The sequence below is a fragment of the Erpetoichthys calabaricus genome, chromosome 1 (assembly GCF_900747795.2).
Source record: "Erpetoichthys calabaricus chromosome 1, fErpCal1.3, whole genome shotgun sequence".
NCBI lineage: Eukaryota > Metazoa > Chordata > Cladistia > Polypteriformes > Polypteridae > Erpetoichthys > Erpetoichthys calabaricus.
The window spans coordinates 172,676,622-172,703,210 of NC_041394.2; the positions used below are offsets into that span (position 1 = coordinate 172,676,622).

General features: G+C 38.7%; 1 protein-coding gene across 1 annotated transcript in view; it reads left to right on the forward strand.

Annotated features, from left to right (window-relative positions):
* Positions 1-26,589, forward strand: part of tcn2 (transcobalamin II) — a 76,094-nt gene that overhangs the window by 39,886 nt on the left and 9,619 nt on the right. The window contains exons 5-9 of the mRNA XM_028808434.2: positions 1,047-1,193; positions 4,122-4,300; positions 14,023-14,197; positions 16,494-16,680; positions 20,516-20,634. Of these exons, the coding sequence (XP_028664267.1) occupies positions 1,047-1,193; positions 4,122-4,300; positions 14,023-14,197; positions 16,494-16,680; positions 20,516-20,634 (807 nt within the window). The remainder of the gene's footprint in view (positions 1-1,046; positions 1,194-4,121; positions 4,301-14,022; positions 14,198-16,493; positions 16,681-20,515; positions 20,635-26,589) is intronic.

Genomic DNA, 26,589 nt, shown 5'->3' on the forward strand with positions numbered 1-26,589 from the left:
CTCAGCACAATAATGTTCATTTTAAAAAGGTTTAATGAAAATTTAAAAAGGAACAAATTACAATAAAATCAGAAAAAAGTTATTACACATGCAGAATAAAAGGCAAAAAAAGAAAAAAAGATTCTTCTTTGTTTCATTATAATTTTAGCTTACTTGTGTTAAACTTCAGTTACATGCTATACTTAAAGGTTGTGTTATTTCTCAATGGTAAACGTACATAGGCTTCACTTAGTCCATTCTGTATGTACAGTTTGAAACTGTTTGCCTTCCATGCCTTACCAACTGCATGGCAGATCATAAACTGGAACTAGTCTGTAGTCAGAGGATCAAGAAATAATTAGAATATTCCATTTATAATTTAGCTTGTGGGGGTTATGATAGAACCTGTCATTTACTATGTGCTAATATATAGGCATATTTTTTAATATAACTAAGCAAACACTTCTTTGAATTTAACATAGCCTAACCAAGTGACATATGGCTCTTACAATTAGAATTGTGCTTCACTACAGACTTCTTACACATTGTGTTTCCAGCATATGATCCAGCCACTGCAAACCTGAATTGAACAAAACATGTAAAATAAATTCATTAATAATTTTCTTCCTCTTTATCTTTTCCCACTTCTATGTGGGGTTGATGTTTTATAGGTTTCCCTGTGAGTTTTAAGGCCAGATGCCTTTCCTGACGCCAATACTCCTCTATTACATTCAAAGTTCATGACTTGGATGTATTGCAGAGAGAATATTTTCTTGCTTTTATGTAATCTTAAATTGAGTAAAGTAAATAACATAACATAATATAAAGGATTAACCAACCCTGGATGGAGCACCAGGTTAGCTGAGAGAAACTGATTGTGTAAGGATTATGTACAGTATACGTAAATAAAGCTTGTTGATGGGTGCTGGCATGGTACAGTTTACAATCAGCTTTGAGTTAAATTATATGTTGTTTCCAGCCACATCTTACAATCTTTTCTAAAAATTGCTTCATTCTGCCATTCTTGTTAGAGTAAAAAAATTACTAATTCTTTTTTTTCCCTGCAGATACAAACACCCCTCAGAGCAACTACTACCAGTACAGTTTAGGAGTTCTGGCACTGTGTGTCCAAAATGTCAAAGTTGACCCTCATGTCATCCGCAAACTTGTAAATGAAGTAAAGAAAGTTTCAGAAATTCACAGTATTTGCATTGGTAATAAACAGTAAAATGTTCTTAAGCAGTTTTAATCATATTGCAATATGTTTATGAAAACAAGAGTATGTACATTTTTTTCAATGCCTTTTGATAATATTTTTGTCTTCTGTTGATACTATTTGCATGACAACAAACTTTGGCAGATTTTATTAATGTAAAAAATGCGGTCAACCTATTAACAATTCTATAATGCCATATTAGCACTATTTTATTCATGGTTTTACTGGACTAATGAATTGTTAATGTATCTTGTTGATTAACACTTAGGGAATAATTCAATACATTCCGTACTTTATAAATGTTCATTTGTCTTGTATTAAATATTGTATGCTATGCAAGAAATTATAATTGTGCATAGAAGTAACAGTTCAGTTTGCATGAAAATGGAAGTGTAGCACGGGTGACATAATTTGTGTAATTTTTTTTTAAATTTACTTTGTTAATCCATGAGAAGAAATGATCTTTCCACATGTCCTTTGGAGGGCAGTACGCAGGGTTGCCCATTGTATAGCGCTCCAGGAGCATTTTTCAGGTTAAGGGCTTTCTTAAGGACCCAACAGAGTAGGATCCCTTGTGGCAGCATCTAGCATCACAGTGAAATACCAAAATATTGGTTATGGAAAGAAAATATAGAGTAAAAACACTGTGACTGCTGATACAAGCAGTGCTGAGGCATGGAGTCCAAAATGTACTGAATGGCGTCTTTTGACAAATTAAACAAATCATTGAGTATTTCCAGGGGGACAATGTCTTATGAAGTTTATGGAGGCCACTGCAACTGGTGCCCCAAAATGTCCTGCCCATACTCAATTAGAATCAGATTTGGTGGCACAGTTGTCCAGGGAAAATATCTAGCAGGTATTTTTGGGGCAGGGTAGTAGAGTGTTGCTGAGTATTGCCTTTTTAATATATTATTGTGTTTCACCTATCATCTGCACTACAAAATCATAATATTTACACCAATTGGTGTGCCAGTGTGCCAATTGAGAGTGTTATTCAGATTGCAATGTTGTCTTTGATTTGTTGAAAATTTCGAGCTTACCAATTCCAAGAGAGAAGAGAGACTCATTGCTGAAGGTAACTCAATGGTAGTTTAGAAGTAGTTGATGATGCTTAAGTTGTCAGTGGTAGTCTTTGTAAGGGAGATTATGAATAGTGTCTGTTCTGTGCGTCATTAGCATGTGGTGTGAGGTGCTATATTCCATGTAGGGAGCCATGTTTTCACGAATTATATGAGGCTCTGAAGTATACAATTAAGAAGGGAAAAGAATAAGATGTGGGGTCTTCAAATGCAATTGGATTAAAGTGTTACTTCTAATATAAACAGATAAATATGGAAGCCTTGAACCACAAAGTGAAAAAATAAAGAACATGGGGACATCCAAACTCATACGCTTGACATAAATATTGCGTACATAAATGAAATTAACTTGTGTGTAAAATATCATTTATCATAGGTATAAGATAATAACTGGCACATAGAAGGCAGTTTTTCTTATTATGATAGTTTCTATTATGTAGAGGATATTATCTTTTATGTAGGAATTATTATCTTGTATTTATTGAACCAGTCCTGAACAAAATTAAAATTGCTATTATTTTGGTATGTGTGTCCTCTGATGGGCTGAATTCCTGCAGTAATTTTTACTTAATGCTGCCAGAATTCACTCCTGCTTTCTGGAACCATATAACTGATTTATGGGGGTTCAGAAAATAGATTGGTGGGTGGAAGATTAATGCATACAGAACCATGCAACTTTTTAAAAAGTGGGATCACTGTAAATGACATATTAAAAATGATTCGGCATGCATTGGATGCCTTAAAAATGGAGATTCCGCATGCATAAAAATATTGCACACAGCATGAACATACAGTAAGGACATTTGTCATTTTTCCAAAATCAGCTATGCCAATACTGTGTGTGTGTGCATGCGTGTGTGTGTATTTGTGTGTGTGTGTTGGAGTCTTTCTTAGCAACACTGAACTTTGAATGGGATTCAACCATGACAGAGTCCATCACTTTACACACACTCATACTGGATCAATTTAAGGTTGCCAGCCTAGCCTGTACGCCTTTTGGATATGGTTAGCTCTGATACATCATTCCTTCACATTTCTGGTTTCTAATCTTGAGTTGCACATGCAGTCTTGGTGTACAATTTTCATGTTCTTTCTGTGGGCTTTCTTCAATTTCTCCCCAATTTCAAAAGTTGCATTTAACCTGACTGGTGAATTTCAACAAGTTCCTCATGAATATGTGCCCGTGTCAAACAACTGGCTTTAATCCCATCTACAGTTGACCAATGTTGCTGTGCCCCTTTTGAATTGTATTATGCAAGCTAATCAAATTAATGATTGAGCAATGAAATGGCACTACATTAAAATAGTGAGAGACACCGTGGCTTCACATGAAGTTTGCATTTACAGACCAAGCGTGAACATTCATACAGATCTGGACACTTCCCTAATGGGTCAATTAGGAAGAAGGTGACTATAAAACAAAGTAACTTAAATTTTGAAAAATCAGACATATGACATAATTAACTAACTCTGAATCCAAACTATCTTGTACATACTGTACAAGTTATCTCATTCGTACAAAATATTCTGTTGAAGTATACTTTAGAAAGCTACCAGATTTTTTTTATTCCCATTCAAGTTTTTATGTTGTACATATTAGAAATTATACCATATGTACAAGATATAAATACCCCATATTTTTTCCAACTTGTGGTTCAGGGCTCCTGTAATTAGTCACTGAAAAAAAATAATTTTTTATTATAGATGAAGCAAAAGAATTTGATATTGTACTGACATACATATGTTCTGACAATTTAAAAGTATGGTATGCTGTATTGGTTATATGAGGCCAAATCTGAACTTCATGCTGTATTCCCTCTTTATGTATTTCATTTTTTTGTCAGATACTTTGTCCATGGGTGGTCTTGCACTTCAATGTTTGAGACATCTGGACGCATTTTATGATGAACACCTAAACAAAGACATTGCATCTGCCGCGCTCAAAGTAAAAGAAACTCTCCAGAAAGCCCAAGATGACAATGGCATAATTGGAAATAAGTTCAGCACACTATTGGCAGTTCAGGTAAGTAAGAAATAAAGATATCCTTGAATGAATTAGTATACACATCATCACCCAGAACCAGCACAATCAGCTTCTCAAACTTTTAATGTATTTATAATCAAATCAAGAAGTTTTTTGTGACCACATTTTTATTGAACTTTAGTAAGAAAAAAATCATGGAAATGAAAACCCAAACTGCCAACAACTGAAAAGTAAAAAGAAACAAGGAAAATAAGATTAAGTATTTGTTAGTATGTGTTTTTACTTATTACATAACAATTTAAAAGTATTTACATAAGATTGGTCTGAAGGTGTATTATGTGAATTTTAACAAAGACCTATCTCCCTCCTACAGATATCATGTTGATGTACAATACAGGAAGTCATATTTTTTGTTCCCATGTGATTTATCTTCCACTCTCAGATTTCTTTCACCCTATTAATTTATGATAAATGTGAATTTCCCCTAGGGATTAATAAAGTATCTATCTATCTATCTATCTATCTATCTATCTATCTATCTATCTATCTATCTATCTATCTATCTATCTATCTATCTATCTATCTATCTAAATGGGAGGTGTACTCAAATTAGCACACCAGTCTGGCTTTAGGATAGCACATCATAAATTGTGCGTTATATGAAACAATCGAGGATGTGTACATGATTGGACTCTGCGATGGACAAGCATCAAGTCCATGTTACGTACCTCCTATTACCAAATTTGGCAAACTAGGCTTGAGAATATTATGCTCTTTTAAAATGTGGCATTTATCATGGTCCTGAAACCCTGCATTTTATAATTGACAAAACTACAGGCTAAAGACTTTCAAATGCTAAATTTCTAGCTTGAAACATGAAACAACAAAAAATACTGAGATCAATGATGTATGTTGGTGATAAAAATGTTCATGTACCAAGAGCCTCAGTATCACTGAAGAATTAAATGAGTATCTATGTGATGGGAATGTAACATGTACAAGCAACACGATTTAAATGGAATGGATGGGACCACAGAGAAAATTGAGGTGAACGTGCCAATAATACTTAATGATGGGTGCAGATAAATAATGGTATTTGTTGCAGTAATGAGTATTTTTCCGGGCACATTCTTTAATCTTATTTAGGTGTAGAATAGGACACCAACAATCATGGAATAAGAATCTATAAATAAAAATTTGTCCTCCCCAGGAGAAGGGAAGCTTACAGCAGCTAGGATTTGTACCTCTCACTGTCAGATACTACTGGATTTAATATGTTATCAAGTTCAAAAAAGTCTGAATTTTCATAAGCGGCCTTAATTTATGATGATCATCTCTCAATTACAATAAAAAAATCTTGGGACGAGACGAGACTAATCCTGTGACGAGACATGACTTTTTGAAGAGACTTTATGGAAGGAAGTCCCCGAGACGGAGACTTTTACCATGAGATTCTTTCAAGTCACACCCTACTTACACCTATTTTCAAACAAGACAACGGTCATCAGGTGCATTCTGGCACTTAACCTGGACAGACACCAATCCATTAAAGGGCTTACTTATGAACACACACACACACACACACACACACACACACACACACACACACACACACACACACACACACACGCACACACACACACGCACACATACACACACACACACTTCCGAAGATCCAGTTTAGAATCACCCATTCATCTAAATATGGCAGCGAGAAACGATGAAGTCAAACGAATTAACGGTTACATGTCAAATTGATTAAATGTGTATCAATAGACTATGCGGGCGGCACGGTGGCGCAGTGGTAGCGCTGCTGCCTAGCAGTAAGGAGACCTGGGTTCGCTTCCTGGGTTCTCCCTGCATGGAGTTTGCATGTTGTCCCCATGTCTGTGTGGGTTTCCTCCAGGTACTCCGGTTTCCTCCCACAGTCCAAAGACATGCAGGTTAGGTGGATTGGCGATCCTAAATTGTCCCTAGTGTGTGCTTGGTGTGTAGGTGTGTGTGTGTCCTGCGGTGGGCTGGCACCCTGCCCAGGGTTTGTTTCCTGCCTTACACCCTGTGTTGGCTGGGATTGGCTCCAGCAGACCCCCGTGACCCTGTAGTTAGGATATAGCGGGTTGGATAATGGATGGATGGATAGACTATGCTGAAGCAGTTCGTAGTGATCATGCGGAAGATGAAAACATCAATTTACAATATTCCATAGAATATCTATAAGCGTTAACACCGTCCAGTCTTCCAACGGCCAAATTACTATTGAAAGAAGGATGTATCGTAATGTTATTGCGTAATTTATGTATGAGTGATGGACTATTCAATGGAACAAGATTAGTTGTATTAAAAATTGGTCGAACAATTCTAAAATGTAAAATTTTAACAGGCGACAAGAAAGGTAATGTAGTAAATATTCTGCAAATAGCATTAGACACAAAAGGTGATCTTCATATGCCATTCATATTAAAACACTTACAGTTTTCTGTGAGAATAGCTTTTGCTATGACAATTAACAACTCATAGGGACAAACATTCGAAAAAGTCGGGCAGTTATATATTGCGTTGTCACAATGTAAATCTAAACACGGAATCAAAATTCAATGTGATCTTGAAGAAAAGTTAATTCCAAATATTGTTTTAACTGAAGTTTTAAAGTAAAAGTGAAAATAATGCATATGTAACAATTCCCATGAAAAAACAAAATTGTATATCCGGTTAACTAAACATGGGGGTTGGCGAGCAAAGCGAACAGGGGGCGGAGCCCCCTGGTAAGAAATATATAATGATTTATTTCATCAGGTACAAGTATATTATAAACAAAAATAGTTGTGTCATATGTTTGAAATATTAAAATTTGTGCTTCAGTTTAAAGCGTAATAACCGCGTCTGTGGAAGACAGTTTATCAGTTGCCGGGGCAACTGCAGGCTCCCAACGCTGTAGCAGGTCACAGCTAAAGCAGATCCGAGCCGATTGTGGTTGCGCTGATGATGGATGATGCAAGGAACATTATAAATGCAGGGAACAGGACTACTTGGCCACTAACTTGGCCATGACCCTGCTATGTCTGTATATAGGAGAATGGTAGAGAGAGAGATTAGGAGCATGCACTGATATAGTGCATTGCCGCACCCACCATGACAAACCAACTCAGGATCCAGATTACGACCTGAGTGCGGCCATGCAACGGGTGACACCTCAGCACCACACTAGTTCAGGTGGAATGGAACCAGTGTGAGGATTTTTATGGTGGTCAGAGTGCCAATTCTGCCACCAACACCCAAGTTTTTCCCTGCAGGTTGGAAGGCCTACATGCAGGGCTGGATGCAGAGTAACGTCATACCCAGGACGGATCCTGCTTAAATAAGGAACCGTGCTGTTCCTGTTTCAAGCTGAATAAAATTGGTTTTGCTAAAGTACTGAGACTCAGTCTCATGTTTTGGGGTGCAAGACAGGGACTCACACGTCACAATATTAAAAGACAAAATATCCTCGAATGTAACAGAAATTTTGTAATTTTTCACCCTTTTGAAGAGCTCCATTAAGAGCTAGATCCCTAGTGAAGGATCAAAAATAACATATTTGTAATCAGCAATCTTAAAGTAGTCTTAAATGATATCCCACATGCTTATGTTTGAAATTTGTCATTTTTAACCTTCTTGGAGTGGCTCTTGGAGGGCTAGGACCACCAGTAAAGAATCAAATGTCAAAAATATTATCATATTTGGATATCTCTGTCACTAAGGATCTCTGTTAATATCTGGAAGTTTGACAGTTCCAATCCCATTACTGCCAGAAAGGATCCTACTCTATTGGGCCCTTGAGCAAGACCCTTAAACTGAAAATGGCTCCAGGGCCACTATAAATGGCCGACCCTGCACTGCGACACTCTACTACCGAACTCCATTTTTTCTGTTTTGTTAAAAGGAGTAACTTTGATCCCTTGTATATCATCACAGGGTGAATCTCTGGGGTCAGTTGATGTGGCATGCACAACTTCAAGTCCTGATCATTTTTGCTGAAGACACCTTTTGGTTTACTCTTTATCATGAAGGTGTAATTTCCTGCACAAAATAGGCCAAAAGTGGTCTCAAAAATTATTTTTTTCAGGTCTAGACTACTAAAAACAGGAGGGAACCCCAAAAAGCTCAATGTCTTGCAGAACTAGAAATGGAGACAAGTTAAATGGTATGTCACGTGTGGGGATTTTGTAATTCTGGTGAGTCAGGAAGTGCCGGACAAAAAAAAAAAAAGAAACAAACTGAAGTGATATCAGAGTAATAAGTAATTCTTAAAACACAATTTATTGTCACATGTACATGGCACTTACAGTAACTGTGCATCTCCCACATACTAATAACAATAGTATAAATGACGTATGAACACAGACAGTGAGTACAATGCTATAATACTAGATACAACACCAGACGGCATACAATAAACAAGCATTTGGTAAGCAGTATGAATCGCTGTTGAGATGCTTTATCAAATCTGGATAAAAACTTATATGAATCTTAGAGTACATGTGCTAATGGTCCTGCACAGTTTGCTGGAATGTAGGAGAGAAAGACAGAAAAAAGTGACTTTTCAGAATGACTGAGGTCTTTATTTCTACTACTACTACTACTGTTAATACAGGTTGCCTTTTTTAAGGCTGCAGGCCAGTGAGGATGGCCTCTACTGTGTACCTGTAGATGTTGGTCATCATAAATGCCATGCCATTGTTGAGGGTTCCAGGGAAATTTAAAGCTGCTAACCCAAAGGGTGTAAATGGAAGTATGCTTCCCATGCTTGGAGTCCTAGGATTTAGGCCCGCACTTTCTCTAACAAAATGAAGGGAAAAGCAGGTCAAAATTGGTTGATTAAATTTAAAGTGAGGATGAAGTAAGCCATGCCAGTTTAAAGAAAGTGTTTAGCAAAGTTTAAACACATGAAAACAGTAAAGTTTAAACACATGAAAACAGTGGCACAGCAATGCAGTGCAGCACATTATTCCAGGGATCTTTATATTTGAACCTGATGTTATTTTGGAAAAACCGGTTGAAATTGCTTTTAGAGTTAAAATGGAATAGATTGCCTGCTCATGTTAACAGTGAATAGCAGGACACATTCTTTAATCTTTGAGTAGCAGCTTTAAATTTGATTTCCAAACAGCATTACACGTAATCCTTGAAACAGATATTAGTGTTCTGTTTGGCATAATGAATTTACCTGTGAATAGTGCTTCATATTGCTTCATTAAGCATCTATTTTGAAGTAGTATAAAAGGGTTAATGAATGTCAGAAACTTGTTCAAGCATACTAGGAAACCAGATAAAGGTCAAGTGAACAACAAGAGACAAAAAATGTACTAGGGAAAAGGTTGATGTCATACACAGGATGTTCTAGTAGGATTAAGAAAATCAGCTGATGTCATGAACCCAGCATAGACTGGACAGATGTCACATACATAGAAATTTCAAGGGTAAGGGCTGAACCTGAGACATGAGAAGAACAAGAATGTAGCGTAACAAGACTTTTATTTTGGGGTATTTAAGGTAACTCTGCTCTCTGCCCAAAACATCTCATGTCTTTTAATCAATCAGAATAAATTTCAGGATGAATTCAGCATTGTTATATAAATTCAATTGTGTATAAATTTGAACTCTGCCCTTGCTAATTTGATCATTCTGTAACAGAATACTCTGATGAATGCTCCCTCTTTATGAAGTGAAATTAAAGACGGATGAACAAAGCTTCCTCCTGCCTAGTTCCTGACTTAAAGAGGTCCTAGTTGAGGACAAGATATCTTTCTGTAATATATTTCCAAATTTAATTTCTTCCACATCTCACATGTCAAACGTGACCAACAAATCTGTGCAATACAAGTTACCATACTTCATGAAACTTTAATAAAAATCTAAATACTCTAACCTGAGAGTTTGTAGAGGGAGAGATACCCACAGATGTACATGCAAAAATGATGCAAGTTATATGAATATACCGACAGCTCTTTATAAAGCTTAGAAGATAGGTTTACATGAAACAAATTAGTTTATTTTGGGTAAAATACAAATCTATAAAACTTTTACTGGCACAAACATTTGCTTTAATACAGGTAAATGTTTTGCAGTTTGGGTTATTGGTTTATGTTCTTATCATTCAGCTAAACTTTACTATAACACTTGTTTTGTTCAGATTTTTTTTCTACAGTAATGTATAATGTTTGTACAACTCTGAACTCATAAGAATACCTACATAAATTCTGCTGCAGTTCTGATTCTCTTGATCATTTATTGTTAACTGTTTGTCAAGTTATGCACTGCAGATGAGTAGCACACTAGTCCTGCTGTCTCCTACATTTGGTGCTATATTATATTTAAATTTGTTAAAATTAATTTTACAACTTTGCTTGAGATGTGGGGTTGTGAAAGTTAAGAACATATCATTTTAATGTTGTGTATGCTTCAGTTTTTTGAATAAACTTGCTTTTTATTTTAAATCCACAGCAGTTTCTATTCACATCTTTTAATATTTTTTTTCTGGAATGTACTTCCAGATTCCTTTGGTAATTAATGCATCCTCTCTGATACAGGGTGAGCCAAAAAGAAGTACCACATTTCAAACGTTTATTCTACAAAAACGCTACAAGTTAAAATAAATTTCATTATGACACAAGAAAGGATATACAAAATAAATTTTTTTCACTCTGTTTTAAAAATTATATCTTCAAGGTGGTGGCCATCATTAGCGATACACTCTTTGCGATGGTTTCTGAATGCACACATGACATTTGGCCATTTCAAGGGGAATAGTAACGATTTTGAGGAGAATAGCATCCTTGAGGGCTTCAACATTTTGAGGTCAGTGTGTGTATACCTTTGACTTGAGACAAGAAGAAGAAATCGTATTGAGCGAGATCAGGCAAACGTGAAGGCCACCCGACATCGCTGCACAAGGAGATCAACATACCCGGAAACATCTCTCGCAAAACTTGTATGGATCTCTGCGTCATATCAGCTGTTGCTCCATCCTTTTGAAACCAGACATCCACCACATCCATTTCTTCCAGTTGGGGCCGCAAAGAGGTTCTCTAGTATTTCAATGCAATGTTCTGAAGTGACAGTGACCATTGCCCCACCCTCCTCAAAAAAGTAAGGGCCTACAATGTCAAATTCAAATTGTAACACGCTCACTGTGCAGGGGTCTGTGAAGTTCACAAGGGTTGGTTTCGGCCCAATAGTGAAGGTTTATCGTATTTCTGCAACCATTCCAATGGAAATGTGCCTTGTCGCTGCACGTGACAATGATATCTTGAACAGTTTGCAGAATGTTTACGCCCAACTCTCTACGGCTCTCCTAGCCTCTCTCAGTCAGTTCCTTCACTACCATCATTTTGTATGGCCGGAAATTAAGGTCCTCATGCAAAATCCTCCTCAAAGACGTGTTGGAAATGCACAAGGCAGAAGAATGATTTTGCGCTGAACGTCTAGGAGACTGCAAAATCGATGCCCTTACAGCTTGGATGTTTTCAGGCGTTTGTACAGTCAGAGGATGGCCTTGAGATTTTCTGTTCAATGATATACCTGTCTGTCGATGATTTGGGACATCATCGTTAGGAGGAATGCAGAAGTGTAGTGTAGTGTAGTGTAGTGTGTAGTGATGATGGATTTGTTGTTTTTGAAGAACACTTTGACAGCGAAAGCACAGTGTGCACCAGACCAAGGCATAGGCGGAGTGGTGGCTCTGAGGCTAGGGATCTGCACTGGCAATCGGAAGGTTGCCGGTTCGAATCCCGTAAATGCCAATAGAGACTCTGCTCTGTTGGGCCCTTAAGCAAGGCCCTTAACCTGCAATTGCTGAGCGCTTTGAGTAGTAAGAAAAGTGCTATATAAATGCAAAGAATTATTATATTGCCGACTGAAAACTATAAGGGATCACCTATCAAAGGATCCCAACCCATTCAGCTGCCTTTACCGTGTGCAGTGACTTTGAGAAATGTGGTACTTCATTTTGGCTCACCCTGTACATCTCAGTACATCTTCTGTGTTATTCAGTTCACTCACCACCCTGTCTCTTAGGTTGCAATAAGTATAATGTCTCTTGTTGCCCCATCACCTACCTCTAACATGGTTGGCATTCATTAATCGACTGTGTCCAACATATGTGCTTTCAGAGTTTGCTTTCAATATGGCTGCACCTAACATTGGAAAAAAAAGTTAACAGGAATGCAACTTCAGAAAAGTAGAGGTGCAGTAACTGACCACCCATCATTACGAATGGCCTGTTTATCATTAGACCCATAGCTCAGTAAATTGCTAGTTTGAAGACATGAAAAATGATGAGTCAAGATTAGCAAGAGAGTTGACATAGCAGTTAAGAAACTAAGTTGGACTCCAAGTAATTTCCTGGGTTAACGGCATTCATACATGATAGTTTTATCCCAGGTAAGGGTTCCATGATCCTGAAAGGTCCATAAAAAAGATTCATGACCATAGATTCTAAACATAAACAATACTGAGATTGGGAAATTGGAAACATAAGATCAGAGACGGATATGATGCAGAAAGGATCCAAAGATATATGCTTTTGCAGTATAATAAAGCTGACCTATTAGTCACAGCTTAAGTACGTACATTTTTAAAAAGTACACTATATAGCCAAAAGTATGTGGAAAGTGTTGTGGTGAAAAATTGTCACCAGAAGGCTTTTTACCTGAAATAAAGGCTATTAGGAGTCTCGGGATAGTCAAACAGAGTCTACAGTTTTATTGCAATAAAATAAGCATAATAATAACAAGGACTCAACCCAATATGGCCAAATTGAGCTGAGCCCCGAACAGTTCCAAACCCAAAACTTATAAATAATCTCTTATCACTCTGACCTCGTTCAAATTAGCTCATTTGCTCATTTTTCTGACTCCCCTCTAATCCTGTCCGGCCGATACCTTGAGTTCCCATGGGAACCCTTATTATCTCCTCACTTTCCTGCAGCTGGCCCCTCGGTATTTCTACTTGTCTATTGTTAAGTTCTAGTTTCTGTTTTTTCTTATTTCTTTAACTGGCCAAGGCCTTCATTCCATATATGGGTTTCCTCTCGTCATTTCCTTTTTCTAAGCCTTTCAAACTGTGTTGCAATGGTGGTCTGAAGCTAAGGCTTTGATTTAAAAGAAATATAACATGTGCCTTTATTTAATCATTTGCTTGGCATGCTTGATTTACATTTAATTTCTGTACTTAGGTTAAATGCTAGTATTACTAATTTTCTAAACTTATTTATGTTAGAACATATTATGTCATTTTCCTTGCATTACATCACCTGACCTTGGCAGCAATGCCTTCCTGCCATCTTTGCTGATTCAATATTTCAGCTGGCTTTGTATGTGCCTTTCAGAGCCATCTTTTCTCTGTGGTATCGTTCCTTTAGCTTCCTATCCTTGGACACAGGTGTTCTCAATCTTCTTATCCTGTTCTTAAGCTGGTTTCTACATGTCATTTTTTGTTCTTTTTTCTGTTCTTTCCCACACTAGCAATTCTGCTGTAAGCTTAAAGAATAATGCAAAATGACTGATTTTTTATTTAACTATTACTTGACCTATCTTATTTTCTTAACATTCTAATTTATGCTTAATGTAGTGTTTTAGAAGCTTTTAATTACTTTTTATGGCTCTTTATGTTAATTTGCTATTTTTATGCTAATATAAAAAAATCCTTCTACAAAAGTAAGCACACTAATGACATTATTGTATTAACTGTTACTAAAAACACCCTTAAATGCTGATTCTTGACAGGTCCTTCTTGCCATGGAGTCTGAACATTCTGGATGTTCCAAATCACTTGAAAGGCTTGTGACAGAGTCTAAGATAGGAACGTTCTACAATCCTATGGCACTGTCTATGCTACTTCCTGTTCTCAAGCACAAGACCTACTTAGACATTGGAACAATGGATTGTCTAAATGAGACTGGTAAAATTAGAAATTACATTAATATAGTTATTGTCCTAGATAGTGGGCAAATGTATGGATTATACTGGACACATTGTACATTTAAAATAGCTCATATCTATGGTATCATGTCTAGAATCAATATTCAGTAGGGTAGGTTCTAAAATATAATAGATAGCATAGCTGCTTTCTTGCTATTTGCTTCTCTAAATACAACTAGCATGCCTTATTTATAGAATATCAATAATCAGTAATATAAACCTATTTTTTACCATGTAAAAATAATTCACATTAAGAAAATATAACATGATTAATAATGTTTAAATTTCTTGTATCATCAAATGAGTCAAAAACTGATTATGGTGATAGTAGAAAACATCACTTGAAAAAAATAATAAAAAACTGAACAAATTCACAAGTAAATCCCATTAATGTGCTAAATGCACACAAAACAGATTAATCACCGGAAAACTAGACAAACTTCTCAAATACTGATACAGTACCTACATTGGCAGTGAAAAAAATAAAAGCAAAGTAACTGGAAGCATTCTCTAAATGCATTATTCTGTAATGGACTGAAAATTGTTGTCAGTAATGAAAAAAATAATTTTGTGTGGTTCAAATGTAAACACAAGAAATGAATGATATTGTTTATGATTGGTAATTAATATTAATTTCCCATATATAGTGGAAAGGTGGATAGTGCTACTTCACAGATCCAGTGTCCTGGGTCTAAATCCTGCTCCCAGTTGTTGTCAATGTGGAGTCTAGACCTTTACCTGTGTCTGAATTGGTTTTCCACATTCATTCCCAAATACGTGCATGTTAGTTGAACTTAGTAAGAATACTAGTTCCAAATTAGCCCTTTGTCTATGAAATCAGAAAACCTTATCCAAGAACTCTTTTGGCCTTAGTTTAATATATTTGTACATTACCATTTGCTTTTCACAGTTAGGAGCTTAAAGATCATTTATTATATGTACATATTTAATGTATTTGTAGTATGTTTAAGTAAATTATTGTATAGATTGCTCATATGCACCAATAAAAATACTTATTTTGCCTTATTAAGACAATCTCAAATTAAAAGTTAATTTGTTCTCCTGTTTTTGGAATCTAAAAAAAGCAATTAAATATTTAAAAAGGGTATTCCTGCTGTCATTTTCTTCACCACATATATTTGAGAGATGCTTTTACCTTATCAATCTAATCAATACTTGTAATTCTCCTTTTCACAATTTATACTTACAATCTTGGGCATGCCTTAACCTCTTTATGGTCTGGGAAGCTCACATCAGGGTAGTCCTCTCTCCCTGCTTTCTTTGTAATCATTTAGAAGCTATATAAATGGAGATTATATCCTGCTACTTTTTTTTAAAGATTTCCTTGCAGGCATAATATAAATGAACTTGTTTGTGTAGTTTTTATATAGCATTATAAACATACAGTATCAGTATGGCATGTTAGAGAAAGAGGCAACATCTTAAGACTTCCTTCTATAAAGGGACTGAAGTTGCCATGCTTATTGCCTTAGGTCATCCCTGGGAAATAAGGACATTCGTAGTCATATAGCTGAAACTAGCAGAAAGCAAGCCATCTGTTTCTGGTAATCTTGTTTACCTAGATACTTTATTTTTTAGGGGTGTGACTTTGCTATAATAAAACATTCACAGGGATCATTTGATTTTTTTCATTTTCATTTACCATAATTCTTGTCTGTTACTGTAGATAGATAGATAGATAGATAGATAGATAGATAGATAGATAGATAGATAGATAGATAGATAGATAGATAGATACTTTATTAATTCCAGGGGGAAATTCACATACTCCAAAAAATATTAAATTAAAGAGTAATAAAAAATGCAGGTAAAAAAACAGACAATAACTTGAATAATGTTCAACGTTTACCCCCTCTGGTGGAATTGAAGAGTCGCATAGTCGCATGTATGTACTATATGTAACATAGTTTGCATGTGTAGGCATTTTTATGCAGTTGGATGTATTTTAGATCCATGCTACTTCCAGTCAAGTTGCTCTCACTTAAGTATGTAAATGTTGGGCCTAATCTTCTGTGCGAAAGGTAAGCTGTCATCAGTAATGTGATTTTTGTTCTAGTGCATGTCCAGGCTTTTTTTTAAGTCCAAGTGTTCACTTGTAAAAAATGAAATTTTGTTTTGTTTTAATTGCTTAACTAACATTCATTATTCTTATCAGCATTAAAGCCTGTCTTTTTGTCCATAATGTCTGCTTTTAGTTGTTCTAGTAGTTGGTACTTTAGTTGCAGATTGTAGCCATCATTTTCTTGATCCTCCAGATAACATTCTTCTGTCTGCAAAGCCTGCAGGAGATATTCAAATAACTGAAAATGTGTTGGTGAATCTGAAAGTTGAGGATACTTTAAATCACATTAATCCCGAAGTCTTTAAAGATACAGTGAACATTCCTAAAGGATCATCTTTGCTTAATGTGTTAAATGCACTGAAGGAAAATGAGAAATTAACGTGAGTATCTTTCTTTTTGAAATATGTTTTTTCAGTGTTTTTTGTTTTTAATGTATATGTTTATCCACTGGTAGATATTTAGGTCCTCTTGGAAAAACTTAGTAGGAGGTACAATTCTTGAGAAGATATATGCGATAAATATTTTAGTACATTTTTACTTACATAAATTTGTCCAGAAGGTTAATTGCCACTACAAATTGTACAGTTTATTAATGTACCATTGTCTTGCTAAAGTCTGGAGACTTCATGAAACATCTCACACTATACATAATAGAAGGAGAATCAGTACAGACTGCCATTGATGCAGCATAATCTAGCCTTCCTAAATTAACATGATTTGCAAAAGTCAAGAGAAACAATATGAAAACAGTAAACTCGTTTAGCTGATGTAAAGGGCTAAACAAAGTAGCACTAGAGAAAGTTCAGAGAACAGTGACTAGGCTGATTCTGAGACTAAGAGGTAAGAGCTATGAGTAGAGACTGAAGGAGTTGAACCTTTTCACTTTAAGCAAACAGAGAATAAGAGGGGAGATGACTGAAGTGTTTTAAATGATAAAAGTCAGTTGTAGAGTTGATTCCAGCAGTTACTTTAAAAAAACAGGGACATGGCTTGACACTTCTCAAGGAAAGATTTGTCACAAATGTTAGGAAGGTTTTTTTCAGGAAAAGACATGTGGAATACATTACCATAGTAGTGTGTTGGAATGTAGGACTTTAGAAATATTCAGATTTTGACTTGATATTATTTTGGACAATCTGGATGACTACCATGGACAAGCTCATTAGACGGAATGGCTTGTTTTCTTCAAAACTTTCCTAATAATGCTCTGCAGGTATAACATCCATTAGCAAAAGACAGCATCACCATGTGTAACCTCAATAGAGTAGCTGCAGTACAGATCAGACAAAGTAAGCATTTCCCATTCTGCAAGGCTTTAATGGCACACCAGGCACGTAAAAAAGCAGATTTAACAGGGATGCAGGCATCAGGCTGCACCTTCCCCAACTTTCACTTCAACTAAGTGACTGAACTCCAGCTTGTACCAGGATTTGCCTGGATATCATCTGATAACAAAGGTGTAAATAAGAGTTGAACATACATCCCTCCAGAGGCCCTTCTGCAGACTTCTTGAGCACAAAATGAGCTCAAGCAGGAACAAAGCCCCATAATTCAAGTCATGACAACACTGATGCAGAGAAGAAATTGCCTATGAGGACACATTGATTTTTTAACTGGAAGTAACTTTATTCTAAAAAGGAGAAGTTAAACATTCCCTTAAATCTAGTTACACTAATCCTGTTGGATGATATTCTCTATACACTCTCACTGAACTCCCTGGGGATTGTCTCAGAGCGCCATCTCTGGGTTTCTCTCAGGATGGGGTGAATCAGCAAAATGACCTTGTGAAACTTGCTCTCTGCAGAGAACAGCCTGCCTTCCTCTTCTGAGTTACCTGATGGTTTGGCTGAACTCTTTGAGCCTGATTGATAGTCACTCCGAAATCCATCTACAACTGGATTTTTGCTTCCCTGACCACCAAGGCCACAGTCTTTTTGGTTTGTTGGTACCCCTCTGCTGCTTCAGGAGCCTCCTAAACTAACCATATATAGAAATGCTCCTTCTTCAGCCTGATGGCATTCCTCACTTTTGGTGTCCACCATTGGGTCCTTGGGTCCTTCAGGCTGAAACAGTTGGCAGCTGTTTCCACAATGAAGGCTTTGAACAAGGCCCATTTCATACTGAAAGTCCCCAGCCTCCTTGGAAAAGCTCTTTTGGAGTTGAAAGTCTTCTGGACATGGGCCTCCCCCAGATGTTACCACTGCATCCTTACTACTTGCTTGGGCTTTCCAGGTCTATCCAGGGGTCTCTTTCACCATCTGCCCCAACTCACCCAAAGGTGATGATCAGCTGACAGCTCTGCCCATCTCTTCACCTGAGCGTCCAGAACATATGGCCACAAATCTGATGATACGGTTATAAAATTGATCATAGATCTTTGGCCTAAGGTGTTCTGGCACCAAGTACACTTATGAGCCACCTTATGATCTATCATTGTGTTTGTTATGGACAAACCATTCTTAGCACAGAAGTCCAATGACAAAACACTGATTAGTTTTAGATCAGGGAGGTCATTTCTTCCAACCACTCCTCTCCAGGAGTCTTCAAAGTTACCCATGTGGGTGTTGAAGTTTCACAGCAAAACTATGGAGTCTCCAGGTGGCACCCTTTCTAGCATCCCCTCCAGGTACCCCAACAAGGACTAGTACTCTGAACTGCCATTTGATGCATAAACACATGTGGCAGTCAGAGTCCTCCTATCCATGCCCTTCAGCCACCCAGAGGCAACCCTCTTATTTTCCAGTACAAACTCCAAAATGAGATGGACCAGGCAGGGGCTCAATAAAAAGCCCACTCCTGCCCAATGCCTTTACCCTGGGCAACTCCAGATTAAAGAAGAGCCAAGCCTCTTTTAAGAGGTTTGGTTCCAGAACCAAGTGAATGAGTGGATGTGAACCCAACTATACCTAGTCATTAACATTCTGCTTCACCCACCAACTCCAGCTCCTTCCCTCCAAGAAAGTTATCATTTCCTGTTCTCAGAGTCAGTTTGTGTATCTGGGTTCCAGTCTTCCAAGACCTCTGCCTTTGACTGCTGCCCAAGTCACATTGTACTCAGCAGGTGGTAGGCCCACAGGAGGGCAGTCCAACATCATGATTTCAGGCTGTGCCCAACAGGTCCCCGTGGCAAGCCTGGCCATCAGGTGCTCAACTGTGGCCACTACCCCCAGACCTGGCTCCAGGCCGAGGCCCTAGTAACCCCATAAAGGATGGGGTAGTCTTTTTAAATTTCTGCATTTGTATCATTAAGTGCATTTCAATTGGTCTTCGTCTGACCCCTCACCAGGGACCAATTTGCCTTTGGAGGCTCTACCAGGATCTTCTGTTCTGGACAACAGCTCCCAAGGTAACAAGGTCATACAAACCTCTCCACCATGATATTATGGTGATTCCCATAAGAGGATAATGTGTTACTTCAGATTGACCCAATATGAGTGTAGGTCTGTGATAGACTGTGGCCTGTGATTTGCTGACCTTGTACACAATCCTGCAATGATAGGCTATTCCCCTGACCCTGAACTGGATTAGGAAGATTTGCAATAATTTAAATTCTGATAATATTAACCCTTGATGTGTAACTCGGTTCTTGTGCTGAAGGCTCACATAGATGTGCAGATGAGAAATGCTTGAAAAAAGGTACTCTGTGCTCTAAGCTATCAATGCAGACTGATTAGGAGGAGTAACATTAAAAAGTCTAAGTCAGATGAATATAATCTCAAATAGCAAAGATACAAATAAACATTCTGAAATTGTAGACTTTTCTGCAACACAATTTGAATCAAAGATAACTCCAGATAAAGATTAGAAAAGGACAGGTACCATTAAAAGAAAGAAGAGTTTAGCAAAACATGGAGTGAGAAAATCCCGCTGTGCATTGCACATTTTATGTGAATTATACTGACTGATAAATATCATCTGTGTGAAAACAGAGTACTTCAAGTTCGATAAAATGCAGCTTACTGGCCCAAGTGAAACTGCAGCTTACCGAATGTTTTATTTTTATTTAAAATAGTAAATATGAGTCCTGCGGTGGGTTGGCACTCTGCCCAGGAAGGGTTCCCTGCCTTGTGCCCTGTGTTGGCTGGGATTGGCTCCAGCAGACCCCCGTGACCCTGTGTTTGGATTCAGCGGGTTGGAAAATGGATGGATGGATAGTAAATATGAAGTTGAAGTGCTTTACAAAGGTTTTGTTTTAAAGTAATCTTTTCCTAACAGATTTGAAACTGAGAACAGCTTGTGGGGGCCTTATCTAACTGTTGTCAATAAAGTGAAGGCATTGGCAAAAGACAAAACGTACTGGCAACTTAGGACTCTAGACACCGTGCTGCTAGAAGGTAGGGAAAAAACTTTGAGATGTATTTGTTAAGTTTATTGCCATAAGTAGAAAATATAAAGTCACTCAATTTTGCATTTGCTCTTTATAAATGTATTGTTAAATATGCATTTTGTTTCATTTCCTGTTATGTAAGATATTCAGCATTTTCAGTTTATTTGTTAGTAGATTGAGTTTTACTTTGTGATTGCAATTGTGTCACAAACAATTCTTAATTTAGAGTGGAATGTTTTACAAATCAGGGGTGCATTTCCCGAAAGTTTTGTAAAACTAAGTACTTTGTTATCTTGTACTTAAAATTGTTGTTTAATTAGTGAACGTTTCCTGAAACCTTACGTAACTAAGGTAGTATGTAATCTCATTTGGAAATTAACGAGTAACTCAACCCACTTTTACCTTATAAGTCATTCTTTATTTGGACCATTGCCTGCTGCTCTGACACAGAGACTGAGGTCACCATTAAGATCACAAAAACACACTGATGCCCTTATTTGGGCTATTGATCTGGTCAGTTAAGTAGGAGAGGGGGGTGTTAATCAGTTTCAGCTGCTTTGGTGTTAATGAAATTAACAACAGATGCACTAGAGGGGCAACAATGAGATGACCCCCAAAACAGGAATGGTTTAACAGGTGCAGGCCACTGACATTTTTCCCTCATCTTTTCCTGTACACTGGTACTGTGAGTGCTGTGCAGAGTGGAGGCAGAACCTCTGCGTTTTTCCCAGTTGATTCTGGGGTTCATCAGGGGTGTGTTCTTGCTCCTACTCTGTTCAATGCTTGTATGGACTAGGTATTGGGCAAGGTTGTGGCGTCCAGCGGCTGAGGCGCATCTGTTAGTGAAGAATTATTCATGGATCTTGACTGCTGATGATGCTGTGATCTTCGCGGAGTCATTGAAGGCTCTGATTGGGGCGCTCAGGAGACTGAGTGAGGAGTCTGAGTGTCTGGGCTTGTGAGTGTCCTGGATAAAAACCAAGATCCAGGCCTTTAATGACCTCTTGGGCACAGCCATCAGCAGTGTGTCTGTTTGTGGAGAGAGTGTTGATCTTGTTGAGATGTTTACTTACCTTGGCAGTGACATTCATGTCTCTGGTGACTCTTCCTATAAAGTCAGTAGACAGATTGGGAGAGCATGGGGGGTGTCATGGGGTCGCTGGAAAGGGGTGTGTGGCGCTCCCGATATCTATACAAAAGGACGAAGGTCCAAGTGTTTAGAGTCCTGGTGCTTCCTGTCTTGCTATATGGTTACAAGACATGGACGCTATCCAGTGACTTGAGATGAAGACTGGACTCCTTTGGTACTGTGTCTCTCCGGAAAATCCTTGGGTACCCTTGGTTTGACTTTGTGTCAAATGAGTGGTTGTTCGTGGAGCCCCGAATGAGACACATTACCTGCATTGTGAGGGAGCGTCAGTTACGGAACTACAGCCATGTGGCGCATTTCCCTGAGGGTGATCCGGCTTATAAGATCCTCATTGTTGGGGACCCGAGTGGCTGGACTGGGTCAAGGGGTTGCCCATGTAACACCTGGCTGCGGCAGATGGAGGATCATTTCTTGAGGGTGGGACTAGACTGCGTGTCTGCCTGGGGGGTTGCCAACTGGGATCCAGAGTTGTGTCGTTGTGTAGTGGGTGCAGCAACGCACTGTGCCAGTGCATTCTCCCCAACTTGACTTGACTTGATCTTTTCTGACTGTTTTTTTTTGTACTAGTTTTGCATTTGGCTATGGTCAGTGTCACTACTGGTAACATGAGGTGAATCCTGGACCCTACAGAGGTTGCATAGGTAGTCCAACTTCTCCAGGATCGTACATCATTATGTACCATTGGCAGAAGGTTTGCTGTGTCTCCCAGCACAGTCTTAAGGGCATGGAGGAGATTCCAGGAGACAGGCAGTTACTCTAGAAGTGCTGGACAGGGCCATAGAAGGTCCTTAACCCATCAGCAGGACCAGTATCTGCTCCTTTGGGCAAGGAGGAACAGGATGAGCACTGCCAGAGCCCTACAAAATGACTTCCAGCAAGCCACTGATGTGAATGTCTCTGACCAAACTCATGAGGGTAGCCTGATGTCCTCTAGTAGGCCCTATGCTCATTGCCTGGCACCGTGGAACCTGATTGGCATTTGCCATAGAATACCAGAATTGGCAGGTCCACCACTGGTGCGCTGTGCTTTTCTGGTTCACCCTGAGCACATGTGACAAACGTGAAAGGGTGTGGAGAAGCCGTGGAGAACATTATACTGCCTGTAAAATCATTCTTCATGACCAGTTGGGTGGTGGATCATTGATGGTCTGGGGAGGCATATCCATCGAGGGATACACAGACCTCTACAGGCTAGACAATGGCACCTTGACTGCTGTTAGGTATTGGGATGAAATCCTTGGACCCATTGTCAGATCCTATGCTGGTGCAGTGGGTTTTGGGTTCCTCCTGGTGCACGACAATGTCCAGTCTCATGTGGTGAGAGTATACTGTATAGGCAGTTCCTGGAGGATGACCATTGACTGGCCCGCCCCCACTGTCACCTGACCTAAATCCAATAGAACACCTCTGGGACATTATGTTTCGGTCCATCCGACGCTGCCAGGTTGCACCTCAGACTGTCCAGGAGTTCAGTGATGCCGTGGTCCAGATCTGGGAGGAGATCCCCCAGGACACTATCCGTCGTCTCATTTGGAGCATACCTCGACATTGTCAGGCATGCATACGAGCACATGGGGGCCATACAAACTACTGAGTACAATTTGAAGTTGCTGCAATGAAATTTCAGCAAAATGGACTAGCCTGCTGCATCATTTTTTCACTTTGATTTTTGGGGTGTCTTTGAATTCAGCCCTCTGTAGGTTGATAATTTTCATTTCCATCAAATGATGTGGCATCCTTTCGTTCCGAAATTACCCAGTCCATATCAGTATAGATATCCAGCATGATTTTTTTCCCATTGAGATCTGATGTATTTTCAAAGTGTTCCTTTAATTTTTTGAGCAGTTTAGTAGATAAGGTGAAAGACAACCCAAAGAGATTCTTTCGGTATTTTAGTAGTAAATTAAGTAGTAAATTAACAGTCAAAGAAGAAGTGAGGTGCAGCAGAAATACAGTGCATCCGGAAAGTATTCACAACGCATCACTTTTTCCACATTTTGTTATGTTACAGCCTTATTCCAAAATGGATTAAATTCATTTTTTTCCTCAGAATTCTACACACAACACCTCATAATGACAACGTGAAAAAAGTTTACTTGAGATTTTTGCAAATTTATTAAAAATAAAAACATTGAGACAGCACATGTACATAAGTATTCACAGCCTTTGCCATGAAGCTCAAAATTGAGCTCAGGTGCATCCTGTTTCCCCTGATCATCCTTGAGATGTTTCTGCAGCTTAATTGGAGTCCACCTGTGGTAAACTCAGTTGATCGGACATGATTTGGAAAGGCACACACCTGTCTATATAAGGTCCCACAGTTGACAGTTCATGTCAGAGCACAAACCAAACATGAAGTCAAAGGAATTGTCTGTAGACCTCCGAGACAGGATTGTCTTGAGGCACAAATCTGAGGAAGGTTACAGAAAAATTTCTGCTGCTTTGAAGGTCCCAATGAGCACAGTGGCATCCATCATCTGTAAGTGGAAGAAGTTCGAAACCATCAGCACTCTTCCTAGAGCTGGCCAGCCATCTAAACTGAGCAATCGGGTGAGAAGGGCCTTAGTCAGGGAGGTGACCTCTGTGGAGAGAGGAGAACCTTCCAGAAGGACAACCATCTCTGCAGCAATCCACTAATCAGGCCTGTATGGTAGAGTGGCCAGACGGAAGCCACTCCTTAGTAAAAGGCACATGGCAGCCCGCCTGGAGTTTGCCAAAAGGCACCTGAAGGACTTTCAGACCATGAGAAAGAAAATTCTCTGGTCTGATGAGACAATGATTGAACTCTTTGGTGTGAATGTCAGGCGTCACGTTTGGAGGAAACCTGGCACCTTCCCTACAGTGAAGCATGGTGGTGGCAGCATCATGCTGTGGGGATGTTTTTCAGTGGCAGGAACTGGGAGACTAGTCAGGATAAAGGGAAAGATGACTGCAGCAATGTACAGAGACATCCTGGATGAAAACCTGCTCCAGAGCGCTCCAGAGTGCTGCAAAGAGGAATGGGCGAAACTGGCCAAGGATAGGTGTGCCAAGCTTGTGGCATCATATTCAAAAAGACTTCAGGCTGTAATTGCTGCCAATGGTGCATCGACAAAGTATTGAGCAAAGGCTGTGAATACTTATGTACATGTGATTTCTCAGTTTTTTTATTTTTAATAAATTTGCAAAAACCTCAAGTAAACTTTTTTCACGTTGTCATTATGGGGTGTTGTGTGTAGAATTCTGAGGAAAAAAATGAATTTAATCCATTTTGGAATAAGGCTGTAACATAACAAAATGTGGAAAAAGTGATGCGCTGTGAATACTTTCTGGATGCACTGTAGTTAAGGGGAATTAAAAAATACCGACAGTGAAATGGTAGATCCTCGAAACTTGAATTTTTCTGAGGTCTTCACGTGTGAGGAAGCAGATAACCTCTCACCAGTAAAAGGAACAGCTAAGGAGGTACTGAGTGATATGGAAATTGTAGAGGGAGAAGTACTGCTTAGATTAAATATAATAGATTTAAATAAATGTAAGTAACAGACTGGTTAAGTTTGCAGATGATATCGATGGGTGGATTGGCAGATAATCTGGATTTTGTTGAATCATTACAGATGGACTTGGGCAGCCTACAGGCTTGAGCAGATTTGTAGCAGATGAACGTTAATGCAAGTAAATGTAAAGTATGGCATGTAGGAAGTAACAATGTTAGATTTGAATACACAGTGGAAGGTCTCAAAATCAAAAGTACTCATCACTATCAACTGCTAGACAGTGTTCAGGAACCATTAAAAGGCTAACAGAATTTTAGGTTATATAGCAGGATTCGTTGAATACATGTCCAAGGAGGTTATGCTCAAGCTTTACAATGTACTTGTAAGGCCTTATCTGGAGTACTGCATGGAGTTTTGGTGTCCAGGCTACAAAAAAGGACATAGCAGCTCCAGAAAAGGTTCAGAGAACAGTGATTAGGCTGATTCCAGGGCTACAGAGGATGAATTATGAGGAAAGATTAAAAGAGCAGTCTTTTCAGTATAGATAGATAGATAGATAGATAGATAGATAGATAGATAGATAGATAGATAGATAGATAGATAGATAGATAGATAGATAGATAGATAGATAGATAGATAGATAGATACTTTATTAATCACCAAGGGGAAATTCACATACTCCAGCAGCAGCATACTGATAAAAACAATATTAATTAAAGATTGATAAAAATACAGTGCAAGTTAAAAAATGCAAGGTGGAGAGTGCAATGCAGGTATAACAGCCAATAACATTGTGTATAATGTTAACGTTTACCCCCCGCGGAATTGAAGAGTTGCATAGTGTGGGAGGTGAACAATCTCCTCAGTCTGTCAGTGGAGCAGGACAGTGACAGTAGTCTGTCGCTGAAGCTGCTCGTCTGTCTGGAGATGATAATGTTCAGTGGATGCAGTGGATTCTCCATGATTGACAGGAGCCTGCTCAGTGCCCGTTGCTCCGCCACAGATGTCAAACTGTCCAGCTCCATGCCTACAATACAGCCTGCCTTCCTAGCCAGTTTGTCCAGGCGTGAGGTGTTCCTTTTCTTTATGCTGCCTCCCCAGCACACCACTGCATAGAAGAGAGTGCTCACCACAACCGTTTGATAGAACATCTGCAGCATCTTATTGCAGATGTTGAAGGATGCCAGCCTTCTAAGGAAGTATAGTCGGCTGTGTCCTCTCTTGCACAGAGCATCAGTATTGGCAGTCCAGTCCAGTTTATCATCCAGCTGCACTCCCAGGTATTTATAGGTCTGCACTCTCTGCGCACAGTCACCTCTGATAATCACGGGGTCCG